Below are 17,949 nucleotides of genomic sequence, written 5' to 3'. Positions count from 1 at the left end.
ATGAGTTTAACTCCAGGAAGAGTCAGAGTGCTGGCTTGAAGCTTATTCTAAGTGTCCTGTATGTACAACACACAATAGTAGGTGTAGATGTGTTGTACGTTAAGTAAAGTAAGACACTTGAATAGTTGGGGGATGGGTGTTGTGTGAAACCTGATTGGGTAATCATTCAAACAAGAGAGCATGTAGGCCAGGATGAATTACAGCAACTGGATATGCTGAATGAAGACAGAGTAAAACAAGTAGTTACATCACAGTGTCCAGAATATCTTGCTGCCAAGTTTGTCAAGGCCAAGAACCAAAACAAGTATAGTATTATAATACCCCCAGTTGGTGGTCACACTTCAAACACATTTTACTGTATGGCAATAAATAACTGGAATGGACTGCCTGCACATGTCAAAGCCCATCACAGCATCAGCCAGTTCGAGAAGAGAGCCAAAAAGTACCAATGAATGTAGCTACAGAAAAGGAGAGTGATTTCTAGTATAACTAATATACAGGTACCCATTACTGTGATCTGATCCTCTTTTTAATGTTAATGTAAATACATAACTCAGTTTACCTCGTTCATAATGTATCTCCTTTTATTGTAACTCCTTTTCATGTAGTTGAGTTATTTAGCTGTTTTAACTTTAAACATTCAAATAATAAGATATTACAAGGACCCCAATGTAAATAAGTTACTTAGACATTTTTGGGTTATCCTAGGTAATCTACACATGCTGCTATGTATGATAATTTGTATAACTGTATTTATGTGTACCTATACCTGAATAAACTAACTTGCTTACTTACAACTGATTTGTTGGGTGATATATGTTGGGTGATATATGTTAGGTGATATATGTTGGGTGATATATGTTGGGTGATATATGTTGGGTGATATATGTTGGGTGATATATGCTGGGTGATATATGCTGGGTGATATATGCTGGGTGATATATGTTGGGTGATATATGCTGGGTGATATATGCTGGGTGATATATGCTGGGTGATATATGCTGGGTGATATATGCTGGGTGATATATGCTGGGTGATATATGCTGGGTGATATATGCTGGGTGATATATGTTGGGTGATATATGTTGGGTGATATATATTGGGTGATATATGTTGGGTGATATATGTTGGGTGATATATGTTGGGTGATATATGTTGGGTGATATATGTTGGGTGATATATGTTGGGTGATATATGTTGGATATCAGCATTTCATTTCAGGTTACAGTCAATGTGTATGACTAAGAGTGAGGTTTAAACATAAAGAGTAAGACAGGCATATTGAAGGGTGAGAAAGGCATATAAAAGTGAGATAAGCAGATAGAGGGGATATATAAGCAGATAAAAGGGTGAGATAAGAAGATAAAAGGGTGAGATAAGCAGATAAAAGGGTGAGATAAGCAGATAAAAGAGTGAGATAAGCAGATAAAAGGGTGAGATAAGCAGACAGAAGGGTGAGATAAGCATAAAGAGGCGATAAGGAAAGAGGCGAGATAAGCATGAAAGGCAAGATAAGCTTAAATACGTATGATTTAGGCTTAAACCCTAGCGAGACAAGCGTGAAGAAGAGTGATATATAGGTAGTATGAGTACCTCAAGAGTACGGATCTCCTGCTGGGTGAGCTGGGCGCTGGTAGCACACTGAGACCTGAGTCTCTCCAAGTGCTCTGCCTGCGAGGCGATGAACTGGTGGTGAGTCTCACAGGTCTCCAGCGCCCGTTGTATCACCTCCTGCACGCCCACATCGCCGCCCCCGCCCACCTGCTGCTGTGGACCTTCTCCCTGCAACGCTCCCACCAGCCTCCCGCCGCCCCAAGACATCATCTACCTTACTATCTGTCTATAGACACTGTGCACAAGACGAGGCGGCGTAACCCGCACTTTCCCTTCATGCTTGGTCGCCGCGAGCCAAGGCTCAGCCACTAGGTTACATGAAACACATAAGGGAGCGCCTCACACTGGCCGCCATCATGGACACCCTGCAAACATTTCTCACTCATGCGTTCTACAAGTTCATCCCTCACACACCTCACCTTCCTCATGCATTATCACTCGCATCTCACACCACTGATCACATGCGTATATACATATCATCCCAGGAAAAATACAATACTGTCATAATTCCTAGCCACAAGCATCATTTTTTTTCCTCATGCTAGGATGCATACTGAGGAACAAAATTTGGTCAGTTATAATAACTTTCTGTATTAACGTTTAAATAATTAATAATACTCAATAACATAACTAAATGAGATTTTTTTCTGAATAACTATAAAATAATATTACACTATTCTTTCAGCATAAAAGTAATAATATCATCAAGGGTAAAATAACAGCAGTAGAAAACGGTGGATCACAGGGAGGTGTTGGTCATCCAAGAGTTTGAATATTATTATCACTTTTTCTCTAATTTACAACATGATTTGTTGAGTGCAGGAGTTGTGGCAGTGTACCACGTTACTGGTGTCTATATTCCATGGCTGACACAGCTCTTTAGTATTTGTGAAAGATAATAAATGGCTGGTGTGTGTGTGTGGCTGGTGTTATCATGTGTTACTATTATTATGTATGAATGATCCTAGTTATCTTGTCAGTGTGTGTCTGTCCTCTCACACAACACTCTCACCTTCCTAGTATATTACCTGGAAATATTGTGTGTAACCTTCAACCTCCAGTGGATTATTATTATAATCAAGGGGAAGCGCTAAACCCGGAGGATTATACAGCGCCTGGGGGGGGGATGTGGAAGGCATTCAGGCTTAATTCGGGGAACTGGAGCACAGATCCAATTCCCTAAATCAAGAGCCCCTCACCATATATATATATATATAATATATATTAATATATATATATATATATATATATATATATATATATATATATATATATATATATATATATATATATATATATATATTCTACTATGTATGGTAATTTATGTAACTTTTTGTGTACTTCTACCTAAATAAACTTAATGTTATTATATGGGATTTCCCTAGTAAATTTATTTAATATTACTAGTACACAAAAGTACAATTAACATAGTGTAAATTACCAAAGATAACCCCAAAAAAAGTCGATGACTTATTATCACTGATAATATATATTGAGGATGGTTATATTTGTGTCTGATGAACCACGAGACATTTGCAACACTTGCATGACTCTATTACCGAATTGTTATTGCAATGGTGAGAGCTAAACCCGTAGAGGGAGGTCATACAGCTCCTGAGGGGGATGGAAGGTGTTCAGGACCAATTCAAGGAAGTGGAGCATATGTTCAGTTTCCTTGGATCAAGAGCCTTATTGCCAGCATCAAGGAACCTTCCTTGAGGAGCAATAAGCGTTGCAAATGCCATCAATTTGTTGGTAGATTTATTAAGGCACAATTATATACAACTGTAATTTCACAAGTTTTATTAACACATGCAATAAAATCACAGTAAGCAGGTGATATGATATACAAAATAACCACAGTGAAAAAATAGTGAAATTCCAAGCACTTTTGTGATTCCTGACATATCCTTCTCACTGAGGGAGAGTACGGTCTTATGTGAGGTCATATTTCAGATTTATTAGTCTTTTGTTGTCCTTTTATTTCTGTGATTCCTTGATAATGTGAGAAATCATGAATGCTCTAGGAATCTCACTATTTTTCACTGTTTATTTTGCATAGTAACACATGTAAATTACCTAGGATAACCCAGAAAAAAGTCTGATATATTTCCACAGTGTTTGGTTATATATCATTGTTAGAGTTAAAGGATGCTTCTTGGTGGAAATCAGACATTATTTAATACGGTAGAACCTTGACTTACGAGTTTAATCTGTTCCATGACCTAGCTCGTAACTCAATTCACACGTATATCAAATCAGTTTTCCTCATTTAAAGTAATTGAAAAGCCATTAATCTGTTCCTTCACTCTGGAGATAAAACAAAATACTTGAATATGACACTAATATGGCTTATTTATCTATCACAATTTATCTAATATGACATAATAAACAATATAATTAACACAGAAATGTGATATATGCTCTAGAATACACAAATGGTCCGACTTGGACCATTGACAAAGTCAATGGTCCAAGTCGGACCGAAACGTCGTCGTAAGCTTCTCTCTTTTATGTGCGGATTATTTGTGTATTGTTCCAGTCACGGTATTGTGCCTTTTTTGTTATTTACTCTAGAATGAATAAAATAGGCCAAAATATGGTAGCAGAGGCAGTGGCGGAAGCGTCCGCCATTTCCTGTCTAACTTTGTAATAAAGTTGGTAAAATTACCGACAATATGTAAAGTAAAAGGACACAAGTGCAACTAATGTGACATTTATTGTGGCAACGTTTCGCTCTCCAGGGTAATGGCTTGATAAAGCTCCTGGAGAGCGAAACGTTGCCACAATAAATGTCACATTAGTTGCACTTGTGTCCTTTTACTTTACTGTCTAACTTTGACTGTAGTATCTTCCCATGCTCTTATTGTAAGAGAAAACAATTTGTGAGGCTGATTGCAGAAATATCATATATAAAAACATAAATCATAATACACTACAGAATGTAAAGAAATGTTAAACTGTTTATATAAAGCGTATATGTGTATGTACTTACACACTTGGAGCAGAAATGATGGGGGAGGCTGAGAGAGGGAGATGTTGAGGCTGCAGCGTCTGACGTCAGTGGCCCTGTGAACCTCTAACAACAACATTGTTTCGTTTGATCGCTGAACTTAACTTATACAATTTTTGTTTAATCACTTACCATAACTGTTACAGCTTTAGTATCTACATATTGTAGATGTACTAAGCTGGTATTGCCTGGGTAAGTCCATGGAAATCATCATCTTTTTCTTCTCAGCACTGTCCTTTGCACTTATTTTCTTAGGACCCATGGTTAGAAAAAAGAAATTTGGCCAAATGACTGTAAAAAAAATTAAAGCAAGCACAAGAAAACTGTCCCACAGTGATGTAAACGTGTACGATGTTTTGGCATCAGCTGTGCCAACTAGCAGCAGTATTCTGAATTATTATTAATTTAGGGAACTGAAGCTGTATCATTATAATTATTATTATTGTTATTATTATTAATTTAGGTAACTGGAGCACAGATCCAATTCCCTAGATCAAGAGCTCCTCACCAACATTAAGGAACCTTGACCTCTTCAAGGGGGGCTCCTTGGCGTGGTGAAGAGGCTCTTGGTCTGAGGAATTAGACCTATCGGTCTTCTTCCTCAGACCGAACCTAATTACCCCCCAATCTCCCCTCCCCTATCCCATCCTCCCCATCCTCCCCTTTTTCCTTTCCTCCTCCTCCTCCCCACTCCTCCCTTTTGCCCTTCCTCTTTTTGTCCTTTGGGATTTCTCCCACAGGCGCGCTAGTTCCTAGGTAGGAGAAAGGACACCGGGGTCCATCCCATTCCGTTGAGGTTTCTTGGCGGTGGCGTAGTTTGCCGTGGAATCTGGATTGCCTAGGGATGTCCCGATCCCTCTCCGGTATCCCGGAGTAGCTTTGGGTGTCTTTTGGGCGACGGGTGTAGCTCTGGAAGCCACCTTTCGGATTCCGGGGGTGGTGGCTGAAGGAGGTATGCTTTGTGGCGGATATCCGGCCGCCCTCTCTTTTGTCCACCGAGGTAGCTCGGCAGATGTGAGGTTGCTATCCCAGATTGCTGGTTTACTGGCATGAAGGGTAGGGTATGGCACGGGTTCCATGCTGCATCTGCGCTACTAGCGGTGTCGAGTCCTCTTGGGCGCGGAGGGAGATTTCTGGCCCTTTCATCCCTCCTAGGAACTATCCCTCCCCGGTCCCCCCTTTTTTTTTCTTTTTTTTATTTTTATTTTCTTTTCTTCTTTCTTTTTTTTTCTTAAAAACAAAAAGAAAGAAGTAACCTAACCATGGCAGCCCTAGTCCATGAACCTGGTACCCCCGGGCCCCTTCTTGATACCGCACCCCGTTCTGACCCCGCCTCGTCTTTGAACCACTCTTCAGACATTCCTCATGCCTCTGTACCTATTGCCGGTGCTGTTTCCTCACCCGCTTCAGGTACTGAGGCCTCGACTGACTCCTTCGATTTATCAGACCTTCGCTCTCCTCTGACTATGCTTCCGGCCTCTCCCTCTACGGTGCGGCGATTTTCAAATCGCCGACCCGTTCCACGTCGGACCAACTCTGGTCCCACGCCTAAACGTCAACGACAATTACCTGCTGATGATACTTCTCCACCTTCACCTTCTCGTTCTTCTCAGAAACGATCGACACGTCCTTCACTACCTTTCCACGCTCAGTTTCAGACTGAACAGTGGACTAAATTCTTCACTTTACGACCAACTTCCTCTACTGCCTATCTTTCTGACCATAGTATTGGCAAGGCACTCCTACGCCATGTTGGTAAAGATATTTCTTTTCATGCTCTTAAGAGCGGTACGCGCATCATTACCGTACAGAATGCTACCCAGGCTCGTGAGCTCTCTCGTCTTACCCATATAGATACTGTTCCTGTCACCCTTGAAAAACATCATTCCCTCAATTCTTGTAGTGGTACCGTTATTCTGCCCCATACCATAGTTCAACAAAATTTCCAGACATGTGGCACCGACATTCTAGAACAGCTGGAACTCCTCCAAGATCTCCCAATCCTCAAGGTAGACACTTACGTTCTTCCTGCCCGTGGGCGGAGACGATACCCTAGCAATGTGGCTCGTTTAACTTTTGACAGCCGAGAACTCCCATCCTCCGTTTATATAGCAGGACATCGGTTACAAGTTCGAAAGGTGATCCCTACACCACAACAGTGTAGAAATTGCTGGCGATTTGGCCATCCAGCGAAATATTGCAGATCTATCGCCGAATGCCCAGTCTGTGGTGCCGATGACCATTCTAATACGTCTTGCAATCGATCTCCCTCTTGCCTTAACTGTCATGAGGCTCACCCTTCGTACTCTCGCCGTTGTCAGGTCTATTTAAACGAGCGGGAAATCCGTTACCTCAAAGAGACAGAAGGTCTCCCTTATGCCATGGCAGTTTCTCATCTCCGCCTCCAAGGGAGACTCCCACGTGTTTCTTATTCCCGTGTTTCAAAACGTCCCCCCACTTCTGGTATCCCATCTTCTACACCCACCTCTGTGGTTACCTCTCCCATAATCACTCCTGTATCTAATCCTTTTGCTGTCCTCGGCTCAGACGTCCCTACTTCAACGCCTCAGTCTAATCTCGCTTCTTCGAGTTCTCTCTTACAAGCCTCAGTATCGACGAGACCTCGTACGACACCTCTTCCCAATCGTCCCTCTACTTCTCAAAAGTCAAAAAAAGGTCCGGTAACACCTCCTACCCATCTTCCACCTCCTCATTTTACCCTCCCTGTCTCTGTCCCTAGTTCTTCCCCTCTCACTGGCTCAGTTACAAGTGCAGAGGTTCACCCTCCTCCTCGTAATGTACCTTCCTCCCCTGTTCCCTCCCAAGTTTCTTCCTCTTCTGCCACCTCCCAGGTTCCTGTCTCTTCTGTCCCCTGCCACGCTTCTCCAGTTCCCTCCACCCTTTCGCCCCCCCCTACCTTGGTACAGTCCAATACAGTCCCAATCTTTACTCATCCTCCCCCTACCATTCCCAATATTGTCTCCCATACGACATCTCTGAATTCCGAAACACTTGAAGCAATCTCTGAATATATTGCAGAGACCAAACCATCAATGGACACTGATCCACCTTCCGCTCTTCCTCTCTCCTCTGCTCCATCTGCGCAACTCCTTTCTTCACAGCGCACCGTTCCTTCGCTGCTTGAACATTTTCCACTGCCTCCGCATGTGGACTTTTCTAACCCTTCTAGTCCGTAGGAACCCTTACCTGCGGATTTCAAGTATCTTTATCATTGCCAATCATGGCCTTTTTACAGTGGAATATACGCGGCCTCAGGGGTAATCGGGGTGAGCTTCAGATGTTACTCTCCCAGTTTGCCCCTGTTGGTGTTTGCTTACAGGAACCAAAATTACACTCTGCTGTTATTTCTCACATCTCAGGCTATAATTTATTGTATTCTTCAGATCCTTTTCCTGATGGGACCTTTAATGAAAGTGCCCTTCTTCTCCGCACTGATATTCCGTACCATCAGCTATTTGTTCATACTTCGCTGCATTACACAGCAGCCCGTATCCACTTACATAGGTGGTATACGCTCTGTTCTTTATATCTCTCTCCTTCTCGGGCATTATCTATTCCGGATTTTGCCTTCCTTGTTTCGTCATTACCGCCACCGATTCTGTTACTTGGTGATTTTAATGCCCACCATTTCCTCTGGGGAGGGTCTCACTGTGATTCCCGTGGAATTCAGTTAGAGGCTTTTCTTGCCACCCACCCCCTCCATGTTTTAAATACAGGTACTCACACCCATTTTGATCCTCGGACTCATACTCTCTCTTGCATCGATCTCTCAGTTTGCTCTTCCTCCGCCGCATTAGACTTTACTTGGTCTGTTCTCCCGGACTTACATGACAGTGATCATTTCCCAATCATTCTTACTTCCCCTTCATATTCGCCACCTCTTCGCACCCCACGCTGGCAATTTAATCGGGCAAATTGGAACCTTTACTCACACCTGACTGTTTTTAAAGAGGTTCCTTCTTCGTCCTCCATCGATGAGCTTTTACACCTCTTCTCGTCCTCCGTTTTCACCGCAGCTTCTCATTCTATACCCCAAACTTCGGGCAGGCATTCTCAGAAATGCGTGCCTTGGTGGTCTCCTGCTTGTGCTCGTGCAGTACGTTTGAAACGCGCTGCATGGGGCAGGTACCGGTACAATAGAACCACAGAGCGACTCCTTGATTTTAAACAGAAGCGTGCGATCGCTCGCCGTGTCATCCGTGACGCTAAACGCACTTGCTGGCGAGATTATGTCTCCACCATCACCTCTGCTTCCTCTATGAGTGCAGTCTGGAAAAAAGTACGAAAACTGAGTGGTAAATATTCTCCTGACCCGGCTCCTGTTCTGCGGGTTGCCGGTGTTGATATAGCAAACCCACTAGATGTTGCCAATGAAATTGGCAATCATCTGGTCCGTATTTCTCAGGGACTCCATCTATGCCCCTCATTTCTTTCCTCAAAGTCTGCCAGAGAGTTAGCACCCTTGGACTTTTCTTCTCTCAGAGAAGAACAGTATAATGTGCCTTTTACACTTCAAGAACTGGAGGCAACACTCTCAGCTTGTCGATCATCGGCAGCTGGGCCCGACGACATTCATATTCGTATGCTACAACATTTACATCAGTCAGCCCTTGCAGTCCTATTACACCTTTACAATCTTATTTGGTCACAAGGAGTTCTTCCACAGCTGTGGAAATCCGCCATTGTTCTCCCTTTCCGCAAACCAGGCACTACGGGACATGAAACCTCCCACTATCGTCCCATTGCTCTTACCAGTGCAGTTTGCAAAGTAATGGAACGTCTAGTAAATAGACGTTTAGTGTGGTATTTAGAGACACACAACAGTCTCTCCACTCGTCAATATGGCTTTCGTAAGGGACGTTCTACCATAGACCCCTTACTGCGCTTGGATACGTATGTTCGTAATGCCTTTGCGAATAACCACTCAGTTATTGCCATATTTTTTGACCTTGAGAAGGCATATGACACAACTTGGAGGTATAATATTTTAGCCCAAGCCCACTCCTTAGGCCTTCGAGGCAATCTACCATCCTTCCTTAAGAACTTTTTAACTGACAGGCATTTCCGTGTTCGGGTTAATAATGTGCTCTCCCCGGACTTTGTCCAAGCTGAAGGTGTCCCCCAGGGATGTGTTCTGAGCACAACACTTTTTCTCCTTGCTATTAATGATTTGGCCTCTAGTCTTCCATCAAATATTTGGTCATCACTCTAGTATTTTTACTGCTGAATTATATGCCATCCTTACAGCACTTATCCGTATTGCATCTATGCCTGTGTCATCATTTGTGGTTGTCTCAGACTCCCTTAGTGCTTTACAGGCTATACAAAAATTTGATACACCTCACCCCTTAGTCCTCCGTATCCAACTTTGGCTACGCCGCATCTTTACTAAGCATAAAGATATTGTTTTTTGTTGGGTCCCTGGTCATGTTGACGTACAGGGCAATGAACAGGCAGACACTGCTGCGCGGTCAGCAGTACATGACCTACCAGTTTCTTACAGAGGTATTCCATGTACGGACTATTTTGCTGTAATATCTTCCCACCTTCACACCCGTTGGCAACAGCGTTGGTCTACTATGCTCGGCAACAAACTTCAGTCTATTAAACCGAGTATAGGTTACTGGCCGTCTTCTTATCACCAGTGTCGAGGTTGGGAGACTACTCTCTCCCGTCTTCGCATTGGCCATACTCGTCTTACTCATGGATATCTCATGGAGAGGCGTCTTGCTCCTCTCTGTGAGAATTGCCAAGCTCCATTATCAGTCAGCCACATTCTGTTGGACTGCCCACTTTATCAACGAGCACGCAGAATTTACCTCTGTTGTCGTCTTCGCCCCGCTGCTCTCTCTTTACCTTCCCTTCTCGCTGATGGACCCACCTTTCATCCGGACTCTCTTATTGACTTTTTGACAACGACTGACTTACTTCACAAATTCTGATACTTTCAGCCCTTTCTACTTGTATCTCTTGCTACCCTCTACCCCCGTACTATCCCCTGCCCCGCTGTTTTCTGTAACCTGCTGATCATCCCCCCTCCCTCCTGCCATCCAATTCCCTTGCTTCCTTCCCTACCCTGCAGCGCTGTATAGCCCTTGTGGCTTAGCGCTTCTTTTTGATTATAATAATAATAAGGAACCTTGATGCTGGTGAGGGGCTCTTGATCTAGGGAATTGGATCTGTGCTCTAGTTACCTAAATTAATAATAATAATTATTATTATTATTATTATTATTATTATAACGAATGCCGCCAACTCAGTGCACTGTTTACCTCACTGTGGGAGCAGTTCTCTCATGCTTTGCTTATATTTTTGACAGTCATTTGGCCAAATTTCATTTTTCTAAGCATGGGTCTTAAGAAAGTAAGTGTAAAGGACAGTGCTGAGAAGAAAAAGAGGATGATTTCCATGGAATTAAAGCATGAAATCATAGATAAACAAGTGAGATGTCCAGGTTTTGTGTTGATTGGGAAGCAGGGGGAGCTGGATTGTAATTAAAATGTTGGCTCATAACTTGGAGCAAAAAATCAACCCAGGGACGGCTTGTGTCTCAAAAAACTCGTATGTTGGGACACTCGTAAGTCAAGATTCCACTGTACTAATAATAATCCTTATTTCTACAAGTACTGTACATGTATAAGATATACAGGCCTAGCTGACATCAGTAATAATACTAACAATAATATCTTTATTTACTACAAGTGCAGGTACAAGGTGTACAGGCCTAGCTGACATCAATGACATATGTACTACTATATAGAAAGTCGCTTGTTGTGCAGAGCATTTCAGGCAAATTAGGTCAGTTTTGTCCCAGGATGCAACCCACACCAGTCGACTAACACCCAGGTACCCATTTTACTGCTGGGTGAACATAGACAACCGATGTAAGGAAACACGTCTGATGTTTCCACCCCTTCACCGGGAATCAAACCTGGACCCTCACCGTATGAAGCGAGAACTTTTGCCACCAGGCCACTACTATATAGAAAGCCCCCTTGTTTTGCAGAGCATAACGGGGAAAATTAGGTCAATTTTATCCCCAGGATGTAACTCCACACCAGTCCACTAACACCCAGGTACCTATTTTACTAATAGGTGAACAGGGACAGCAGGTGTCTTAAGTACAGTCCACAATGCACTTGGAGAAATTCAGTAGGCAAATTAGGGGGATTATGAACAAGAATCAAGCTTCCTATCCACACGATATTTGAGAGATTAACCACTCGTAAATCTATTTTCAGTACATACTGTAAGACTTTTTATACATGTAAGTTGTAATATCCTGCAGGTTTATAATAAAGGTCTCCAATGCAAATGCATAAATCACTGGTATATGCCATACATAAGAGATCTTATCTATCTGGAAAAGTTTTACTTTTATACTCTTCATGGTCTTCTCAATGCTGATAAGGGGCTTTTGATCCTAGGCACTGGATCTATCCTCCTCTTCCTGTAATAGAAACTGACTGATTCCTATTTCCCAGGTGCTGTATGATCCCAACCATATTCAAAATTTCTAACGAGTTTCTGGTTATAAAGCCTTTTTTTTATTATTATTATTATTATTTTTCAGAGTCATTATGGCATCCATCAAAGAAGAAAGTTCCATTAAGGTTTTTGGAGGATGGCAGAAAGTTTTCTCCCATGATAGGTTAGTGTGAATTCCGCATAAGCACTATATGGATACCAGGTCCTCACCATGATTATTAAAGTAGCTTGACATCACTTCTGCATGTTCAAAGCTACTTCCAATCAGTACAAAAAAATTATACTATTAACCCTTAAACTGTCCAACCCTAGATCTACGTTCATGTGCGTGGGTCTCCGAGCGTAGATCTACTTTTTTTTTACATGCTTTCAAATGGGGTAAATGAAGGTCGGAGCGCTACGCACGTGAACGTAGATCTATGTTTGGATAGTTTAAGGGTTAATGTGAAAGGAAATTTACTAGTGATATACAAGACCAGCTGTGGGGCAGGAGGCAAGAAGGTAGTGGAAGCTATTGCCAACAGTCCTTGATCCAAATTCTCCTTCATTGGTTGTTAATAATCTTTTTCTATCACACTCCCAGCATCAGCTTCAACGTCTTGTTTTTGTTCTTTCCTTTGCCACCCTACCTACTTGCTAGTGATATTTAATGTGTAGCACAGTTTTCTATAGTCATGTAATTTAACTTGTTGATTAGTAATAAATTAAATAAAATAGAAAAAGACATATAATAAAAGTATTACAGTGGTCTAATGGTAGGGCACCAGAACATCATTCTTAGAATAATCACATCTGTAAGCACAAAAGATGCCTTTGCCTGCTGATAGGAGGAAAAAGCAAAAATATGAGGAGTATATACTATATATATATACATATATATAATTTTTTTTTTTTTCTCAACAAGTCGGCCGTCTCCCACCGAGGCAGGGTGACCCAAAAAAGAAAGAAAATCCCCCAAAAATAAAATACTTTCATCATCATTCAAGACTTTCACCACACTCGCACATTATCACTGTTTTTACAGAGGTGCTCAGAATACAACAGTTTAGAGGCATATACATGTACGTATAAAGATACACAACATATCCCTCCAAACTGCCAATGTCCCAAACCCCTCCTTTAAAGTGCAGGCATTGTACTTCCCATTTCCAGGACTCAAGTCCGACTATATGAAAATAACCTGTTTCCCTGAATCCCTTCACTAAATATTACCCTGCTCACACTCCAACAGATCGTCAGGTCCCAAGTACCATTCGTCTCCATTCACTCCTATCTAACACTCTCACACACGCTTCCTGGAAGTCCAAGCCCCTCGCCCACAAAACCTCCTTTACCCCCTCTCTCCAACTCTTTCGAAAACAACCCCTACCCCGCCTTCCTTCCCCTATAGATTTATATGCTTTCCATGTCATTCTACTTTGATCCATTCTCTCTAAATGACCAAACCACCTCAACAACCCCTCTTCTGCCCTCTGACTAATACTTTTATTAACTCCACACCTTTTCCTAATTTCCACACTCCGAATTTTCTGCATAATATTTACACCACACATTGCCCTTAGACAGGACATCTCCACTGCCTCCAACCGTCTCCTCGCTGCTGCATTTACCACCCAAGCTTCACACCCATATAAGAGTGTTGGTACTACTATACTTTCATACATTCCCTTCTTTGCCTCCATAGATAACATTTTTTGACTCCACATATATCTCAACGCACCACTCACCTTTTTTCCCTCATCAATTCTATGATTAACCTCATCCTTCATAAATCCATCCACCGACACGTCAACTCCCAAGTATCTGAAAACATTCACTTCTTCCATACTCCTCCTCCCCAATTTGATATCCAATTTTTCTTTATCTAAATCATTTGGTACCCTCATCACCTTACTCTTTTCTATGTTCACTTTCAACTTTCTACCTTTACACACATTCCCAAACTCATCCACTAACCTTTGCAATTTTTCTTTAGAATCTCTCATAAGCACAGTATCATCAGCAAAAAGTAACTGTCAATTTCCATTTTGAATTTGATTCCCCATAATTTAATCCCACCCCTCTCCCGAACACCCTAGCATTTACTTCTTTTACAACCCCATCTATAAATATATTAAACAACCATGGTGACATTACACATCCCTGTCTAAGACCTACTTTTACCAGGAAGTATTCTCCCTCTCTTCTACACACCCTAACCTGAGCCTCACTATCCTCATAAAAACTCTTAACAGCATTTAGTAACTTACCACCTATTCCATATACTTGCAACATCTGCCACATTGCTCCTCTATCCACTCTATCATATGCCTTTTCTAAATCCATAAATGCAATAAAAACTTCCCTACCTTTAACTAAATACTGTTCACATATATGCGTCAATGTAAACACTTGATCTACACATCTACCCACTCTGAAGCCTTCCTGCTCATCCGCAATCCTACATTCTGTCTTACCTCTAATTCTTTCAATTATAACCCTACCGTATACTTTTCCTGGTATACTCAGTAAACTTATTCCTCTATAATTTTTACAATCTCTTTTGTCCCCTTTCCCTTTATATAAAGGGATTATACATGCTCTCTGCCAATCCCTAGGTACCTTCCCCTCTTTCATACATTTATTAAACAAAAGTACCAACCACTCCAACACTATATCCCCCCCTGCTTTTAACATTTCTGTCATGATCCCATCAGTTCCAGCTGCTTTACCCCCTTTCATTCTACGTAATGCCTCACGTACCTCCACCACACTTACATTCTACTGTTCTTCACTCGTAGAAGATGGTATACCTCCCTGGCCAGTGCACGAAATTGCTGCCTCCCTTTCGTCCTCAACATTTAAAAGTTCCTCAAAATATTCTCGCCATCTACCTAATACCTCCCTCTCCCCATCTACTAACTCCTCTACTCTGTTTTTAACTGACAAATAGATACTTTCCTAGGCTTTCTTAACTTGTTTAACTCCAAAAAATTTTCTTATTTTCATTAGAATTTCTTGACAGTGCCTCTCCCACTCTTTCATCTGCTCTCCTTTTGCACTCTCTCACCACTCTCTTCACCTTTCTTTTACTCACCATATACTCTGCTCTTCTTATAACACTTCTGCTTTGTAAAAGCCTCTCATAAGCTACCTTTTTCTCTTTTATCACACCCTTTACTTCATCATTCCACCAATCACTCCTCTTTCCTCCTGCCCCCACCCTCCTATAACCACAAGCTTCTGCCCCACATTCTAATACTGCATTTTTAAAACTATTCCAACCCTCTTCAACCCCCCACCCCCCCACTACTCATCTTTGCACTAGCCCACCTTTCTGCCAATAGTCGCTTATATCTCACCCGAACTTCCTCCTCCCTTAGTTTATACACTTTCACCTCCCTCTTACTTGTTGTTGCCACCTTCCTCTTTTCCCATCTACCTCTTACTCTAACTGTAGCTACAACTAAATAATGATCCGATATATCAGTTGCCCCTCTATAAACATGTACATCCTGGAGCCTACCCATCAACCTTTTATCCACCAATACATAATCTAACAGACTACTTTCATTACGTGCTACATCATACCTTGTATATTTATTTATCCTCTTTTTCATAAAATATGCATTACTTATTACCAAATTTCTTTCTACACATAGCTCAATTAAAGGCTCCCCATTTACATTTACCCCTGGCACCCCAAATTTACCTACTACTCCCTCCATAACATTTTTACCCACTTTAGCATTGAAATCCCCAACCACCATTACTCTCACACTTGATTCAAAACTCCCCACGCATTCACTCAACATTTCCCAAAATCTCTCTCTCTCCTCTACACTTCTCTCTTCTCCAGGTGCATACACGCTTACTGTAACCCACTTTTCACATCCAATCTTTATTTTACTCCATATAATCCTTGAATTAATACATTTGTAGTCCCTCTTTTCCTGCCACAGCTTATCCTTCAACATTATTGCTACTCCTTTAGCTCTAACTCTATTTGAAACCCCTGACCTAATCCCATTTATTCCTCTCCATTGAAACTCTCCCACCCCCTTCAGCTTTGTTTCACTTAAAGCCAGGGCATCCAGTTTCTTCTCATTCATAACATCCACAATCATCTCTTTCTTATCATTTGCACAACATCCACGCACATTCAGACTTCCCACTTTGACAATTTTCTTCTTCTTATTCTTTTTAGTAATCTTTACAGGAAAAGGGGTTACTAGCCCATTGTTCCCGGCATTTTAGTTGACTTTTACAACACGCATGGCTTACGGAGGAAAGATTCTTATTCCACTTCCCCATGGATATAAAAGGAAAAGTAATAAGACCAAGAACTATTAAGATAAAATCAAGAAAACTCAGATGAATGTGTATAAATAAACGTGTACATGTATGTGTAGTGTGACCTAAGTGTAAGTAGAAGTAGCAAGACATGCCTGTAATCTTGCATATTTATGAGACAGACAAAAGACACCAGCAATCCTACCATCATGTAAAACAATTACAGGCTTTCATTTTACACTCACTTGGCAGGACGGTAGTGCCTCCCTGGGTGGTTGCTGTCTACCAATCTACTATATATTTATATTTATATATATATTTATATATTTATTTATTTATTTTAATGTATATTATTTTTTTTTATCAAACAGCCCATATCCCATCGAGGCAGGGTGACCTAAAAAAAAAAAATGAAAGTTTCTCTTTAAATTTAGTAATTTATACAGAAGGGGTTGTAGCCCCTTGCTCCCAGCATTTTAGTCACCTGTTACGACATGCATCGCTTACAGAGGAAGAATTCTGTTCCACTTCCCCATGGAGATATATACTGTATAGAAATCTTGATTCGGAAATGGTAAACACTTTTTACATGGAATGTTTTTTAATCTGTATGATTTTTGAAACCTTAATTTAGTAATATTTTGTAAAGGGGTTCAGGGAAACCGGTTAGCCAGACTTGAGAATTACAATGCCTGCACTATAAAGGAGGTTCGGTATAATTACTGTTTAGATTGACATGTAAATTGTCATGTGTGTGTGCCTCTGGAAAGACAGTGATAGTGTGAATGATAGTGAGATACGGCCAGTGCGTTGAAAAATTAGTAATGTCTATGAGCAAGGTTTAATGTTTTTTTTGAAATCTCAGTATTAGAGATAAAATGGTTAACAATAAAGATCATGAACTGTGATTGAAGACTTTTTTTTTTTTTTTTTTCAGCAAGGAGCTTGGATGTTGCATGAAGTTTGGAGTGTTCATTCCCCCACAAGCAGAATCAGGTGTGAAGAATTGCTGCATTAATTTGCTTTTATAATTTTTTTCAACTTAGGTTACTTAGTAAATATTTATTGTTTTTATTTCATAATAAATTTTAAGTTTTGCAGATTATAAGCATTAATGTGAATTACATATTTCTATTGTTACTTGAGAGATGAAAGTATTGCATAACATAGGAAATCTACTTTTATCAGTAGCAGATGATATCTGATTCATCCAGACATAATAAGAGAGATACACAAATAACCCGAAACGTCGTCGTAAGCTTCTCTCTTTTATGTGCGGGTTATTTGTGTATCGTTCCAGTCAAGGTATTGTGCCTTATTTTGTTATTTATAATAAGAGAGACTAATTGAGAGTTGTTCTTGTGTTACTGTAAAATCTAGGGGGTGTCACTATTATAGCTTGATCATTTCTCACCAAGAATAGCTATAAACTGTATTTTTTTTTTTTTTTTTTTTCAACAAGTCGGTCGTCTCCCACCGAGGCAGGGTGACCCAAAAAAAAAGAAAGAAAATCCCCAAAAAGAAAATACTTTCATCATCAT

General features: G+C 41.1%; 2 protein-coding genes across 8 annotated transcripts in view; one reads left to right on the top strand and one right to left on the bottom strand.

Annotated features, from left to right (window-relative positions):
- Window positions 1-2,001, bottom strand: part of LOC128685810 (kinase suppressor of Ras 2) — an 88,876-nt gene extending 86,875 nt beyond the window's left edge. For all 4 annotated transcript variants that reach the window (XM_053772481.2, XM_053772482.2, XM_053772483.2 and 1 more), the window contains exon 1: window positions 1,594-2,001. In XM_053772481.2, the coding sequence (XP_053628456.1) occupies window positions 1,594-1,824 (231 nt within the window). In that variant the 5' untranslated portion in view covers window positions 1,825-2,001. The remainder of the gene's footprint in view (window positions 1-1,593) is intronic.
- Window positions 1-17,949, top strand: part of LOC128685812 (S-formylglutathione hydrolase) — a 69,556-nt gene that overhangs the window by 40,148 nt on the left and 11,459 nt on the right. Inside the window, exons 1-3 of one of the 4 annotated variants that reach the window (XM_053772488.2) lie at window positions 2,341-2,363; window positions 12,222-12,299; window positions 17,346-17,404. In XM_053772488.2, coding sequence (XP_053628463.2) covers window positions 12,229-12,299; window positions 17,346-17,404 — 130 coding nt within the window. In that variant the 5' untranslated portion in view covers window positions 2,341-2,363; window positions 12,222-12,228. Of the gene's footprint in view, window positions 1-2,340; window positions 2,381-12,221; window positions 12,300-17,345; window positions 17,405-17,949 lie in introns of those variants that run through there. The other 3 variants (XM_053772487.2, XM_053772485.2, XM_070087774.1) reach the window with 3 other exon arrangements.

This window comes from Cherax quadricarinatus, chromosome 23 (genome assembly GCF_038502225.1).
Source record: "Cherax quadricarinatus isolate ZL_2023a chromosome 23, ASM3850222v1, whole genome shotgun sequence".
Lineage (NCBI taxonomy): Eukaryota > Metazoa > Arthropoda > Malacostraca > Decapoda > Parastacidae > Cherax > Cherax quadricarinatus.
Note: the sequence above shows the minus strand (reverse complement) of the source record. Positions and strands in the feature narration are given on the sequence as shown.